Source organism: Oncorhynchus mykiss, chromosome 1, assembly GCF_013265735.2.
Source record: "Oncorhynchus mykiss isolate Arlee chromosome 1, USDA_OmykA_1.1, whole genome shotgun sequence".
In the NCBI taxonomy this organism is placed as follows: domain Eukaryota; kingdom Metazoa; phylum Chordata; class Actinopteri; order Salmoniformes; family Salmonidae; genus Oncorhynchus; species Oncorhynchus mykiss.
The window spans coordinates 94,054,258-94,068,244 of record NC_048565.1 but is presented as its reverse complement, the minus strand read 5'-3'; the positions used below and the strand labels follow the sequence as shown (position 1 = coordinate 94,068,244).

The following is a 13,987-nucleotide window of genomic DNA, read 5'->3' as shown; positions in this document are numbered from 1 at the left end:
AAAACAAATATTTTTATATTTATTTATTTTACCTTTATTTAACAAGGCAAGTCAGAAGAAATGATTATATACAATGAAGGCCTACCTGGGAACAGTGGAGTTAACTGCCTTGTTCAGGGGCAGAAGGACAGATTTGTACCTTGTCAGCTCGGGGATTCGACACTAACCACTAGGCTACCTGCCTAGTGTGGCACAATAAAATAATTGTCTCAATGTTTTTACCGTAAAAACAATACTTCTATCAGCTCAGTGTATTCACAAGTTTATAAGAGCATGATTTGATACATTCAGTGTCAACAAATAGGCACGAAGCATTACAATATCTCTGTGGTGCACAACAACACATGACAATATCATAAATATACAGATGGTTATCCGTGATCAAAATAGGACATAAAACCCCACAAATAATAGCAAATACTTCACAGGGATAAATCAATCACAAAGAATGCAAAACCACAATCCTTTTTTCACAGAGGCTGAATGAGAACTTGATGGGGGGATGGATCACGTTTTTCGGGTTGGTTTGCGGTCCGTCTCTTCAAGTCTGTCACTGTAGAGCCTTTGCTATCCCTGCGGCTAGGTGCTCAGCTGTAGGTTTGTCCGCTGAGCAGCTGACCGAGAGCCCCTCTGCCGTCATGGCCTCTGCTGTGGTGGGTCCTATGGCCGCAAACTGGAAGACCAAACAACACAACATTTTAAAGTTCAATTACATTGGCAGTATAACAGCATCACAAGCTCAATGAAGATATCCACAGTCACTTAAAGTTACATCGGAAAAACGAGGAAAACCGTTCTCACCTTTATCTGCATAAGTTGTTCACCTGACAGTCTCCTCACCGTTTCCAAACAGAACTTGACTCCCGACGGGCTGAAGAAAGCAATGCTGTCTGGAACACCCTGCGTGTGGACAGAGCCCAAACCATGACGAATGTTTCTGAACGATAACAACATCACAACGGGTGATGGGGCGGCAGGGTAGCCTAGTGGTTAGAGCGTTGGACTAGTAACCGGAAGGTTGCAAGTTCAAACCCTGTCGTTCTGCCCCTGAACAGGCAGTTAACCCACTGTTCCTAGGCCGTCATTGACAATAAGAATGTGTTCTTAACTGACTTGCTTTAAATAAAGGTAAAATAAATCAAATAAACAACGTGGATATATGGGATAGTGTTTTTTGAGGGGAAAGTCCGGGACTTAGTTGATGCTTCCTGTACCTGCTCTGTAAAATGGTTCTTCAGGTTCTTCTCCAGGTCTGGATGTGGCGCTGTCTGATAAACCATCAGTGTGTCTAGAGAAACTCCTTAAAAACAAACACATGAAACGAATGTCACCTAATGGTATTAGATACTACCTAGTAAATAGTACAGAGTATTCAGGAGTATTAAAAAAATAGGAGTTATAATAGAGGGAACTTACCGTTTTCCCTCAAAGCAGTAGGTAAAACTTCTCTTTTAATGGAACCACAGGGGAAGAGAAGTGGTAATATATTGGCATCCTCTCCTATATCAAGCCAGAATGTAGGTCTAGTTAACTAGCTCCATATAAAACACAACATGCAACATTTTCAAAGATTTTGCTGAGATACAGTTCATATAACGAAAACAGTTAATATTAAATAAATTCATTTTTGGATTTCACATAACTGGGAATACAGATATGCATCTGTTGGTCACAGATACCTTAAAAAAAAAAGGTAGGGGCGTGGATCAGAAAACCAGTCAGTATCTGGTGTGACCACCATTTGGCTCATGCAGCGTGACACATCTCCTTCACATAGAGTTGATCAGGCTGTTGATTGTGGCCTGTGGAATGTTGTCCCACTCCTCTTCAATGGCTGTGAGAAGTTGCTGGATATTAGCGGAAACTGGAACCACGCTGTCGTACACAACGATCCAGAGCATCCCAAACATGCTCAATAGGTGTCATGTCTGGTGAGTATGCAGATCATGGAAGAACTGGGACATTTTCAGCTTCCAGGAATTGTGTACAGATCCTTGCGACATGGGGCCGTGCATTATCATGATGAAACATGAGGTGATGGCGGCGGACGAATGGCACGACAATGAGCCTCAGGATCTCGTCACGGTATCTCTGTGTATTCAAATTGCCATCGATAAAATGTAATTGTGTTCGTTGTCCGTAGCTTCTGCCTGCCCATACCGTCACCCCACTGCCACCATGGGGCACTCTGTTCACAACGTTGACATCAGCAAACTGCTCGCTCACACAACGCTGTCTGCCATCTGCCCGGTACAGTTGAAACCAGGATTCATCCGTGAAGAGAACACTTCTCCGGAGTGCCAGTGGCCATCGAACGTGAGCATTTTCCCACTGAAGTCGATTACGACGCCAAACTGCAGTCAGGTCAAGACCCCGGTGAGGACGACGAGCACGCAGATGAGCTCATGAGGCCGGTTGGATGTACTGCCAAATTCTCTAAAACAACACTGGAGGCGGCTTATGGTAGAGAAATTAACATTCAATTATCTGGCAACAGCTCTGGTGGACATTCCTGCAGTCAGCACGCCAATCGCACTCTCCCTCAAAACTTGAGACATCTGTGGTATTGTGCCGTGTGACAAAACTGGGTTATCGTGGCAACGGAGAAACGTTCACTAACAGGGATGTAAACAAATGTGTGCACAACATTTGAGAGAAATAAGCTTTTTTTTTGTGCATTTTGGAAAATGCCTAGGATCTTTTATTTCAACTCATGAAACGTAGGACGAACGCTTTGCATGTTGCGTTTTATATTTTTGTTCAGTGTAGTTGCGTTTAAAAAAGGTACACGACTGTCGTACGTTCAAGGATGAGGCGCGAGAGAACGTCTGCAGTCCCAGTGTCCTCTCCCAGGGGGACCAGACCTAGGTTTTCCACTACGGAAGAAAAACAGACAAACTGATTACTGAAATATAATACCAAACAGAAACCTACTTTTCATCTAATGACATTAATACATTAGTAGTTTATGGCATTAATACAGTAGTAGTTTATGGCATTAATACAGTAGTAGTTTATAGTATTAATACAGTAGTAGTTTATGGTATTAATACAGTAGTAGTTTATGGTATTAATACAGTAGTAGTTTATGGTATTAATACAGTAGTAGTTTATGGTATTAATACAGTAGTAGTTTATGGTATTAATACAGTAGTAGTTTATGGTATTAATACAGTAGTAGTTTATGGTATTAATACAGTAGTAGTTTATGGTATTAATACAGTAGTAGTTTATGGTATTAATACAGTAGTAGTTTATGGTATTAATACAGTAGTAGTTTATGGTATTAATACAGTAGTAGTTTATAGTATTAATACAGTAGTAGTTTATGGCATTAATACAGTAGTAGTTTATGGCATTAATACAGTAGTAGTTTATGGTATTAATACATTAGTAGTTTATGATATTAATACAGTAGTAGTTTATGGTATTAATACAGTAGTAGTTTATGGTATTAATACAGTAGTAGTTTATGGTATTAATACAGTAGTAGTTTATAGTATTAATACAGTAGTAGTTTATGGTATTAATACAGTAGTAGTTTATGGTATTAATACATTAGTAGTTTATGACATTAATACAGTAGTAGTTTATGGTATTAATACAGTAGTAGTTTATGGCATTAATACAGTAGTAGTTTATGGTATTAATACATGTACAGTAGTAGTTTATAGTATTAATACAGTAGTAGTTTATGGTATTAATACATTAGTAGTTTATGATATTAATACAGTAGTAGTTTATGGTATTAATACAGTAGTAGTTTATGGCATTAATACAGTAGTAGTTTATGGCATTAATACAGTAGTAGTTTATGGTATTAATACAGTAGTAGTTTATGGTATTAATACAGTAGTAGGTTATGGTATTAATACAGTAGTAGTTTATGGTATTAATACAGTAGTAGTTTATGGTATTAATACAGTAGTAGTTTATGGCATTAATACAGTAGTAGTTTATGGCATTAATACAGTAGTAGTTTATGGTATTAATACAGTAGTAGTTTATGGTATTAATACAGTAGTAGGTTATGGTATTAATACAGTAGTAGTTTATGGTATTAATACAGTAGTAGTTTATGGTATTAATACATGTACAGTAGTAGTTTATAGTATTAATACAGTAGTAGTTTATGGTATTAATACAGTAGTAGTTTATGGTATTAATACAGTAGTAGTTTATGGTATTAATACAGTAGTAGTTTATGGTATTAATACAGTAGTAGTTTATGGCATTAATACAGTATTAGTGTATGATATGAATAAATGTTGTAGTTTATGGTATTAATACAGTAGTAGTCATTATGCTACACATGAATGAACACCCTAAACATTCTTATAAAGTGTTTTGGTGCAGATAACAGTTCAATACAGTCAAACTTTAACGTTTCAGCTAACAGAACAACCCTGTAGTTCCTTCCCCAATAAATCAGAGGTAAACGGAAAAGTACAGATACCGAGAGAGTGTTGCACCTGCCACCTGTCCTCAATAAAAGACAGGCAGCAAGACGTCAGCAAACTGTCACTTGTGGGAAAGCCATTTCCAGCTGACTGACGGCTAGTGGTAAACATTGGTTGACACGTTACTGTGACAGCCAGGTGCCTGCCACACATACTATATCTAGTACCATCTCATTAAAGGCCCACTCTTGTGGTATTTACAGCTTTTAATTTTTTTATTTTTATTACACTCAGTTGCCAGTTTATTAGGTACACCCTCCCGTTCACAAAAAAAAAAATGGTTCTCTCCTATAGACAGTGAGTCACGTGGTCGTGGCTTGGCTATATGAAGGCAGGCAGACATTCAAAAAGACAAACATTAAGACCTGATAGCTAGTAAAACACACCGGAAACTAGACAAACATTAAGACCTGATAGCTAGTAAAACACACAGGAAACTAGACAAACATTAAGACCTGATAGCTAGTAAAACACACCGGAAACTAGACAAACATTAAGACCTGATAGCTAGTAAAACACACCGGAAACTAGACAAACATTAAGACCTGATAGCTAGTAAAACACACCGGAAACTAGACAAACATTAAGACCTGATAGCTAGTAAAACACACCGGAAACTAGACAAACATTAAGACCTGATAGCTAGTAAAACACACCGGAAACTAGACAAACATTTAGACCTGATAGCTAGTAAAACACACCGGAAACTAGGCAAACATTAAGACCTGATAGCTAGTAAAACACACCGGAAACTAGGCAAACATTAAGACCTGATAGCTAGTAAAACACACCGGAAACTCGACAAACATTAAGACCTGATAGCTAGTAAAACACACCCGGAAACTAGACAAACATTAAGACCTGACAGCTAGTAAAACACACCGGAAACTAGACAAACATTAAGACCTGATAGCTAGTAAAACACACCGGAAACTAGACAAACATCAAGACCTGATAGCTAGTAAAACACACCGGAAACTAGACAAACATTAAGACCTGATAGCTAGTAAAACACACCGGAAACTAGACAAACATTAAGACCTGATAGCTAGTAAAACACACTGGAAACTAGACAAACATTTAGACCTGATAGCTAGTAAAACACACCGGAAACTAGACAAACATCAAGACCTGATAGCTAGTAAAACACACCGGAAACTCGACAAACATCAGCAACCAGAGTGGATAAATACAAACAAAAACGACACGCAAACATCAACAACGGATCGACCCACTGAGAGAGCAACTCAACACTTAGATGTTCAGTTACTGTTCGATTGAACGTTAGAGTGGGAAAAACAAGTTGCCTAAACGTCTTTGAGCGTGTCATGGTCGTTGTGTGACAAACGCGCCGGTTTCCGGTATCTCAGAAACGGCCGCCCTCCTGGGCATTTCACGCGCTACAGTGACTTAAAGGGTTTACCGACAACTTTGCAACAAACAAACAAACAACATCCAGTCAGAGGCAGTCCTGTGGGTGAAAACAGCTCGTTGATGAGAGTTTCGGAAAGAGAATGGCCTCAAACAGGTGCATGCTAACAGGTGGGCCTCAAACAGGCGAATAACGGCGCAGTTCAACAGAACGGCATCTCGGAACGTGCAACTCTCTGCCCTCGTCACAGATGGGCTATTGAAGCAGATGACTTGGGCTGTTGACCTTATTACTGCCACACTGGTAGTCACGAGTCATTACCGCAGTAAATTTCCACGTGACCCGTTGATGGACATGCTCTAGTAGTACCCAACCTGCTAACAGACCATCAAGGTCCTAATGGCCTGGAACTCAGGGCTCTACTGTCCCTCCATCAAGGTCCTAACGGCCTGGAACTCAGGGCTCTACTGTCCCTCCATTAAGGTCCTAATGGTCTGGTACTCAGGGCTCTACTGTCCCTCCATTAAGGTCCTAATGGCCTGGAACTCAGGGCTCTACTGTCCCTCCATCAAGGTCCTAACGGCCTGGAACTCAGGGCTCTACTGTCCCTCCATTAAGGTCCTAATGGTCTGGTACTCAGGGCTCTACTGTCCCTCCATTAAGGTCCTAATGGCCTGGAACTCAGGGCTCTACTGTCCCTCCATCAAGGTCCTAATGGTCTGGTACTCAGGGCTCTACTGTCCCTCCATCAAGGTCCTAACGGCCTGGAACTCAGGGCTCTACTGTCCCTCCATCAGGTCCTAATGGCCTGGAACTCAGGGCTCTACTGTCCCTGTAACCACTCTGACGTCAATGCTAAAAAAATCACATCCAACACTTATCATTAAAACAGTTGATCAATTTAAAGAAAGAAGTTCAACAGCAGGTTGAAACACTGTAAAAACCTGATTGTTGTGGATGTTGTTTCAAAGCCTAACAACGAAACGGACAGCGCTTTCTAAGGTGATAAATCATTCAAAAACATCCATACGTATATTAGAGCTGATGCATATAAGCTTATGAATTTGTATTTGATTTTGAATTGCCTAGTAATGGGGAATTTTTTAAATATTTTCATAATTAATTGGGCGACTTTTATAGCGTTACAGAATATCCCACCGGTATTCGTTTCCATCTCCTCCTCTCTCTCCTGTACTCCTTTCTCGAGCACGCAGACGGGCTGTCAACGGTTTAGTGAAATACTGTACGTTTTGTAGTGAAAACGTGTTACGATCGATTTTCCCGAACAGATTTGACTTGGTTTCCCAAAATGAAGCAATGGGTAGCTGCAGGAACAAGGTTGGAGAGCCCATACAGAGTTGAGTTGAAATACCACCTGTCGGGCAGTGAGAGCGCGCTCCTCAAATAGTGGTTGATGGAAGGAGTGAAATAAGAGTTCTTTATATTTATTTCTCAGCTGTTCATAAAATGCTCCGCTATAAAAACCGAAGTAGCCTACAAAACGTGGGAAAACTCACGGCCTCCGTTCACTAATAGAGTGAAAACAGATGATATGTATTTTCCCCCTGTTCCTGTTCCTGCCCATTGATAAATGAAACCATTCTAAATCGAAACTCATTTAGCATATTAGTAAAGACAAGATTCAATTGAGAACAGTATGATCACTTGAGAGAACAGCTGTACAGCCTGAGGCAAGGAACAGAGCGCGAGGTTTTTTTTCTACTTCCTCAAATCATCAACAGCCTATAGTGACGTCATAAAGCCCATACAAGGTTTAGATTTCTGGGACATTCTAAAGGTTTGTAAATCATTCACAACTAAATCTACCATAAAGGTCCTTTTTTTCAAATGATACATTTTTCCACCTCAATATAGCCACATCATTACGGCCCCACTCGCTCCATAATGGGAAAAATATAATTTATATTTTATTCAGCAAAGTTAAATTATATTCTTCTTTGCTATCACATCTCGTCAGCTAAATGAACATGCCTACAGCCTGTGACATGGAGCATAGTCAGATAACTAACTAAAGAGTTGGCCGACTCTTCTGAAATACATACATACATTTTTTTCATATCATCATGTTTCGTTAGACTTGACAAATATAAATAATGGCTTTGTTGTGATGGTGAAATATTAAATAGATTTATTAGATTTGTTTAAATGTTGAAGGTCCAAAGTGTCTTGAATGACGGAGGCCTGGATATGAAGAAATGTGTTTATGTTAATTAACGGGCAATTACCGGGAGACCGGCAGTCTTTCGCATGACAATAACTGGCCCGCCACAGCCCTACAGATGATCACACCTATCAGCTAGAAACAAGAAGAAGCGGCTCCAGTGGCCATCACCAACACTGGACCAATGAGGAGTGGAGAAACATCGCCTGGTCCAACGAATCCCGGTTCCTGTTACGTCATGCTGATGGCAGAGTCAGGATTTGGCGTAAATAGCATGAGTCCATGGCCCCCATCCTGCCTGTGCCAACGGTACAGGCTGGTGGCGGGGGTGTACTGGTGTGGGGAATGTTTTCCTGGCACACGTTAGGTCCCTTTATACCAATTGAACAACGGTTTCCATTCCCCGGAGAATTCAGACTGTTCTGGAGGCAAAGGGGTGTCCTACCCAGTACTAGATGGGTGTACCTAATAAACTGGCCACTGAGTTTACAGTATATATATCCCATATGACAAGATCCATCTCAGTGAAACAAAAGAGAGGGACAATCACTTTAGAGACACGAAGGCGTTGTAAAACTACAAAGAGCTCCGCGCTGAATAGAAGTGTTTAATGCCCGTAAGTTTACACAATGTTTTGTGATCAATTACTCACCTAGCGTTGCAGTAGCCTTCCCAACAACATAGATGGACTTGGCGTTCCATTTGTCTTTTATGTCCATGTTCCACTCTATAAATAGAATGCAGAAATTAAAACGAGTAGCTTTACATACACTGACGCGTGTTGACTTTGTCTGTGTCTGAAAACACACGAGACTAAAGCACAGGAGGCCTATCCTCTCCTATCCAATGACATGTTACAGGACATAGTTTAAAAACTTCACACGAGATCTACTCACGTTCCGTTCTTTCATCATCTTCAAGACACATTTTGACTGCCTCCACCGCCCTCGGGCTGGTAAAAATCAGCCCGCCATGTTGTTCTGGCTGGAACAGCTGTAGTAGTAGAGACAACAGCTGTATAACGACTACTAAACAGAAAACAAACAGTTCCAACGTTCAGTAACACTTTACACCCGTAATAACCATGTCTTAATATGTCATAACAGCTGACATAACATGGTCATAATATGTCATAACAGCTGACATAACATGGTCATAATATGTCATAACAGCTGACATAACACTGTCATAACAGCTGACATAACATGGTCATAACACTGTCATAACAGCTGACATAACATGGTCATAACACTGTCATAACAGCTGACATAACATGGTCATAACACTGTGTCCTCATCCATAAAGTAACTAACCTTGGTAGGTTTAGTCAGTGTCCTCATCCATAAAGTATCTAACCTTGGTAGGTTTAGTCAGTGTCCTAACCAGCCATAAAGTAACTAACCTTGGTAGGTTTAGTCAGTGTCCTAACCAGCCATAAAGTAACTAACCTTGGTAGGTTTAGTCAGTGTCCTCATCCATAAAGTAACTAACCTTGGTAGGTTTAGTCAGTGCCCTAACCAGCCATAAAGTAACTAACCTTGGTAGGTTTAGTCAGTGTCCTAACCAGTCATAAAGTAACTAACCTTGGTAGGTTTAGTCAGTGTCCTAACCAGACATAAAGTAACTAACCTTGGTAGGTTTAGTCAGTGTCCTAACCAGCCATAAAGTAACTAACCTTGGTAGGTTTAGTCAGTGCCCTAACCAGACATAAAGTAACTAACCTTGGTAGGTTTAGTCAGTGTCATAACCAGCCATAAAGTAACTAACCGTGGTAGGTTTAGTCAGTGTCCTAACCAGCCATAAAGTAACTAACCTTGGTAGGTTTAGTCAGTGCCCTAACCAGCCATAAAGTAACTAACCTTGGTAGGTTTAGTCAGTGTCCTAACCAGCCATAAAGTAACTAACCTTGGTAGGTTTAGTCAGTGTCCTCATCCATAAAGTAACTAACCTTGGTAGGTTTAGTCAGTGCCCTAACCAGCCATAAAGTAACTAACCTTGGTAGCTTTAGTCAGTGTCCTAACCAGCCATAAAGTAACTAACCTTGGTAGGTTTAGTCAGTGTCCTCATCCATAAAGTAACTAACCTTGGTAGGTTTAGTCAGTGCCCTAACCAGCCATAAAGTAACTAACCTTGGTAGCTTTAGTCAGTGTCCTAACCAGTCATTAAGTAACTAACCTTGGTAGGTTTAGTCAGTGTCCTAACCAGTCATAAAGTAACTACCCTTGGTAGGTTTAGTCAGTGTCCTAACCAGTCATAAAGTAACTACCCTTGGTAGGTTTAGTCAGTGTCCTAACCAGACATAAAGTAACTAACCTTGGTAGGTTTAGTCAGTGTCCTAACCAGCCATAAAGTAACTAACCTTGGTAGGTTTAGTCAGTGTCCTAACCAGACATAAAGTAACTAACCTTGGTAGGTTTAGTCAGTGTCCTAACCAGCCATAAAGTAACTAACCTTGGTAGGTTTAGTCAGTGTCCTAACCAGTCATAAAGTAACTAACCTTGGTAGGTTTAGTCAGTGTCCTAACCAGTCATAAAGTAACTAACCTTGGTAGGTTTAGTCAGTGCCCTAACCAGCCATAAAGTAACTAACCTTGGTAGCTTTAGTCAGTGTCCTAACCAGTCATAAAGTAACTAACCTTGGTAGGTTTAGTCAGTGTCCTAACCAGTCATAAAGTAACTAACCTTGGTAGGTTTAGTCAGTGTCCTAACCAGCCATAAAGTAACGCAACAGGTCTAAATATATATGTGTCATGACAAGTTATGTCAGCTATTATTATGACATATTGTGACGCTTATGATGCTTATGGTGTCCCAGTAAAATGTTACCAAACTTTCGATGTTAAAATCAACACTTTGATGTATGTTAAGGGTAGTCACCTTGTCTGACAAAGTGTTCAAGGAAACGAATGTAAACGACAACACGGGAATTAAGGTTGCATTGTGTCCACGGGATGCCAGCTCCTGTAAGTACAAAAGTTGAGAGTTCTGTAAATAAAATCAAATAAAATAAAATTCACTGTTACACAGTCACCCATTCATTATACATTGAGGTCATAATGCCCGAGAAGCCGGTGTTTCGAGGATATATTGTGACGGGTGTTTGTTGTTGGCACATTGTTTACAATATATCCACCAAAACACCGACTTCGAGGGCACTATCACTTTTATACAACGGGTTACCAACATGTTCAAATAATGATTCACATGTTTTCATTAAAAAAATATATATATATATATATTGATGAATTTATTCATAATATTTCATCCTTCCACAAGATATAGTCCCGATACAAATGTAGGGTTGCTACCCAAGCTGGTTGGTCGTTCGTTCTATCGGTTTGGTTGCTAGAGAGCCGACCCAGTCGTTCAGTCTTTTTGTTCTGTATCTATGGACCCGACCCAGTCGTTCAGTCTAAATGTTCCATTGGTATACTGGCTGGAAACGTTCTTATCCCTTGCTAGTGTAACGGATGTGAAACGGCTAGCTTAGTTAGCGGTGGTGCTAGTGTAACGGATGTGAAACGGCTAGCTTAGTTAGCGGTGGTGCTAGTGTAACGGATGTGAAACGGCTAGCTAGTTAGCGGTGGTGCTTGTGTAACGGATGTGAAACGGCTAGCTTAGTTAGCGGTGGTGCTAGTGTAACGGATGTGAAACGGCTAGCTAGTTAGCGGTGGTGCTTGTGTAACAGATGTGAAACGGCTAGCTTAGTTAGCGGTGGTGCTGGTGTAACGGATGTGAAACGGCTAGCTAGTTAGCGGTGGTGCTGGTGTAACGGATGTGAAACGGCTAGCTTAGTTAGCGGTGGTGCTGGTGTAACGGATGTGAAACGGCTAGCTAGTTAGCGGTGGTGCTGGTGTAACGGATGTGAAACGGCTAGCTTAGTTAGCGGTGGTGCTAGTGTAACGGATGTGAAACGGCTAGCTAGTTAGCGGTGGTGCTTGTGTAACGGATGTGAAACAGCTAGCTTAGTTAGCGGTGGTGCTGGTGTAACGGATGTGAAACGGCTAGCTTAGTTAGCGGTGGTGCTAGTGTAACGGATGTGAAACGGCTAGCTTAGTTAGCGGTGGTGCTTGTGTAACGGATGTGAAATGGCTAGCTTAGTTAGCGGTGGTGCGCGCTAAATAGCGTTTCAATCGGTGATGTCACTCGCTCTGAGACCTTGAAGTAGTAGTTCCTCTTGCTCTGCAAGGGCCGCGGCTTTTGTGGAGCGATGGGTAACGATGCTTCGTGGGTGACTGTTGTTGATGTGTGCAGAGGGTCCCTGGTTTGCGCCCAGGTATGGGGCGAGGGGACGGTCTAAAGTTATACTATTACACTTGCTAGCTTGCCAACTATGGCCAATTTACAGTCAGGTCAAAAAGCGCAAACAGAATAACAGCAAAGTAGCTGCATTTGCGTTTGTTGAAGCTGTTTTCTAGTGACGTTTATTTGGATACATCCATAACAATGAGCAAATGAGGTGCGATTTCACCTGGAGTAGAAAATGTGCTCTCTCGTCAGGACACTGTTGTTCAGAGGAGCTGGTCAACAACACAGCTAACACAATCACTTCAAACTGAAGCTGGAAACACTGCAAACTAGCTGCATTTTGTTTTGTTTGACTTGTTTGTACAGTATATATCCATAAAAATGATGCCAGCTGATTCATGATTTAGACTGGCTGAGAAACGCTGCATGCCTGTCTGTCTTGTCCCGACTCGTTCATTACTATGGGACACCTGGAGATCTAATTTAAATATTGAAACAATGTTACAAATGTCAGAGAGACATTTGAAAACGAAATGTTAGTCTAAAGTAAATGTGAGATAATGTCTAGATGCTTTTTATAGCGGAGATCAATTTTATAAATTGCCTGGCTGGGCTGATGAGACGGTGGATTGCGCAATCAGTTGGAACAGAGTAAATAGGCATTTTAACGTCATAGATTTAGCAGGTGGTAACTTATGGAACAGACATCGGCTGGACTGCGGTTTTAACCAATCAGCATTCAGGATTAGAACCACCCGTCCTATAACGCATTATAATAGGTGTAGAGTATAATAGAATAGGGTTGAATAGAACAGAATAGAATGCACATGCAAGCTGCAAATATCAATACAACATATGTTTCTCTACTGTACCTTGATGTAAGGATCTGGTCCAGAGCCTCCCTCTCTTGGTTCTTTCAGAAGCAGCACATGCATTTCGACAGATGACTCAGAGCCCTGTGGAATAAGACAAGAAGGGATACAACTTAATGTTACCGTCTGCAACGAGGTCAATGATGAAAATCGGAACACATTAAAAAAAAAATCCACTCAATGCAGATTTACACTATTTAGTAAGATTATAAACTGAATGACTGACCCGGTGCAGTAGCTTCAGAACAGAAGGTTGACGGGGGGTGTAACAGGGGGGGTAACCCCATAGAGGGCTAACGTTACACCCAGCGCCTGTCATATGTCGCCTACTGATAACAATGCTGTTGAGCCATGAATCAACTGTTTTCATAGCTCGGACCATTTATCAATTAGAGGCATGCGGTGTTATTCAGTCAGCTGTAGAGCTCGGGTCTCTCATGCACCAGTGTACTGTACGTTTTATGTACTTGCAATGTTGTTATGTTATGCAATTACAATTCAAATATGGAGCTGTCACTTCTGAGCCAACGCGACACATTACTTGGCATCGTAGGCGCAACCATAAAGCACACACAATACTTCTCATGCTTAACTATTGAGCTAACTAGTTTTCGTTTTCAAGTCAACAGAAAATTAACAGAAACCGTAGAAAAATCAACAACAATTGGATGTACACAAACGCTGTACCTCGAGCTCTTCCTCCAGCTGGCTTCATAGCTACTACTAAAACGAGAAAATAGGGGACAACAAAATTGTCATGTTTTGCTAGGATAATACTTGAGCAATAACAATTAATTTTATCTCTACAGTTACAATTATAGAAAATAATCGTTAATTTTTTTCTTCTGGAACAG

General features: G+C 40.8%; 1 protein-coding gene across 5 annotated transcripts; it reads right to left on the bottom strand.

Moving 5' to 3' along the window:
* Positions 1-247: 247 nt before the first annotated feature.
* On the bottom strand, positions 248-13,964 carry LOC110515885 (uroporphyrinogen-III synthase). 5 transcript variants are annotated; one of them, XM_036988901.1, is made up of 10 exons: positions 13,821-13,964; positions 13,134-13,217; positions 10,891-10,974; positions 8,911-9,028; positions 8,667-8,741; positions 2,802-2,876; positions 1,417-1,500; positions 1,215-1,300; positions 802-900; positions 248-673 (listed from the first exon to the last, which is right to left on the bottom strand). In XM_036988901.1, the coding sequence occupies exons 2-10, from the start codon at positions 13,194-13,196 to the stop codon at positions 551-553; spliced, it is 807 nt and encodes a 268-aa protein (XP_036844796.1). In that variant the 5' UTR covers positions 13,197-13,217; positions 13,821-13,964; the 3' UTR covers positions 248-550. The 5 variants fall into 5 exon arrangements, with proteins under 5 accessions (XP_036844796.1, XP_036844806.1, XP_036844792.1 ...); XM_036988911.1 differs by having other exon boundaries at positions 8,911-9,007; positions 13,821-13,955; XM_036988897.1 differs by lacking the exon at positions 13,821-13,964 and adding an exon at positions 13,360-13,670 and having other exon boundaries at positions 825-900.
* Positions 13,965-13,987: the final 23 nt, after the last annotated feature.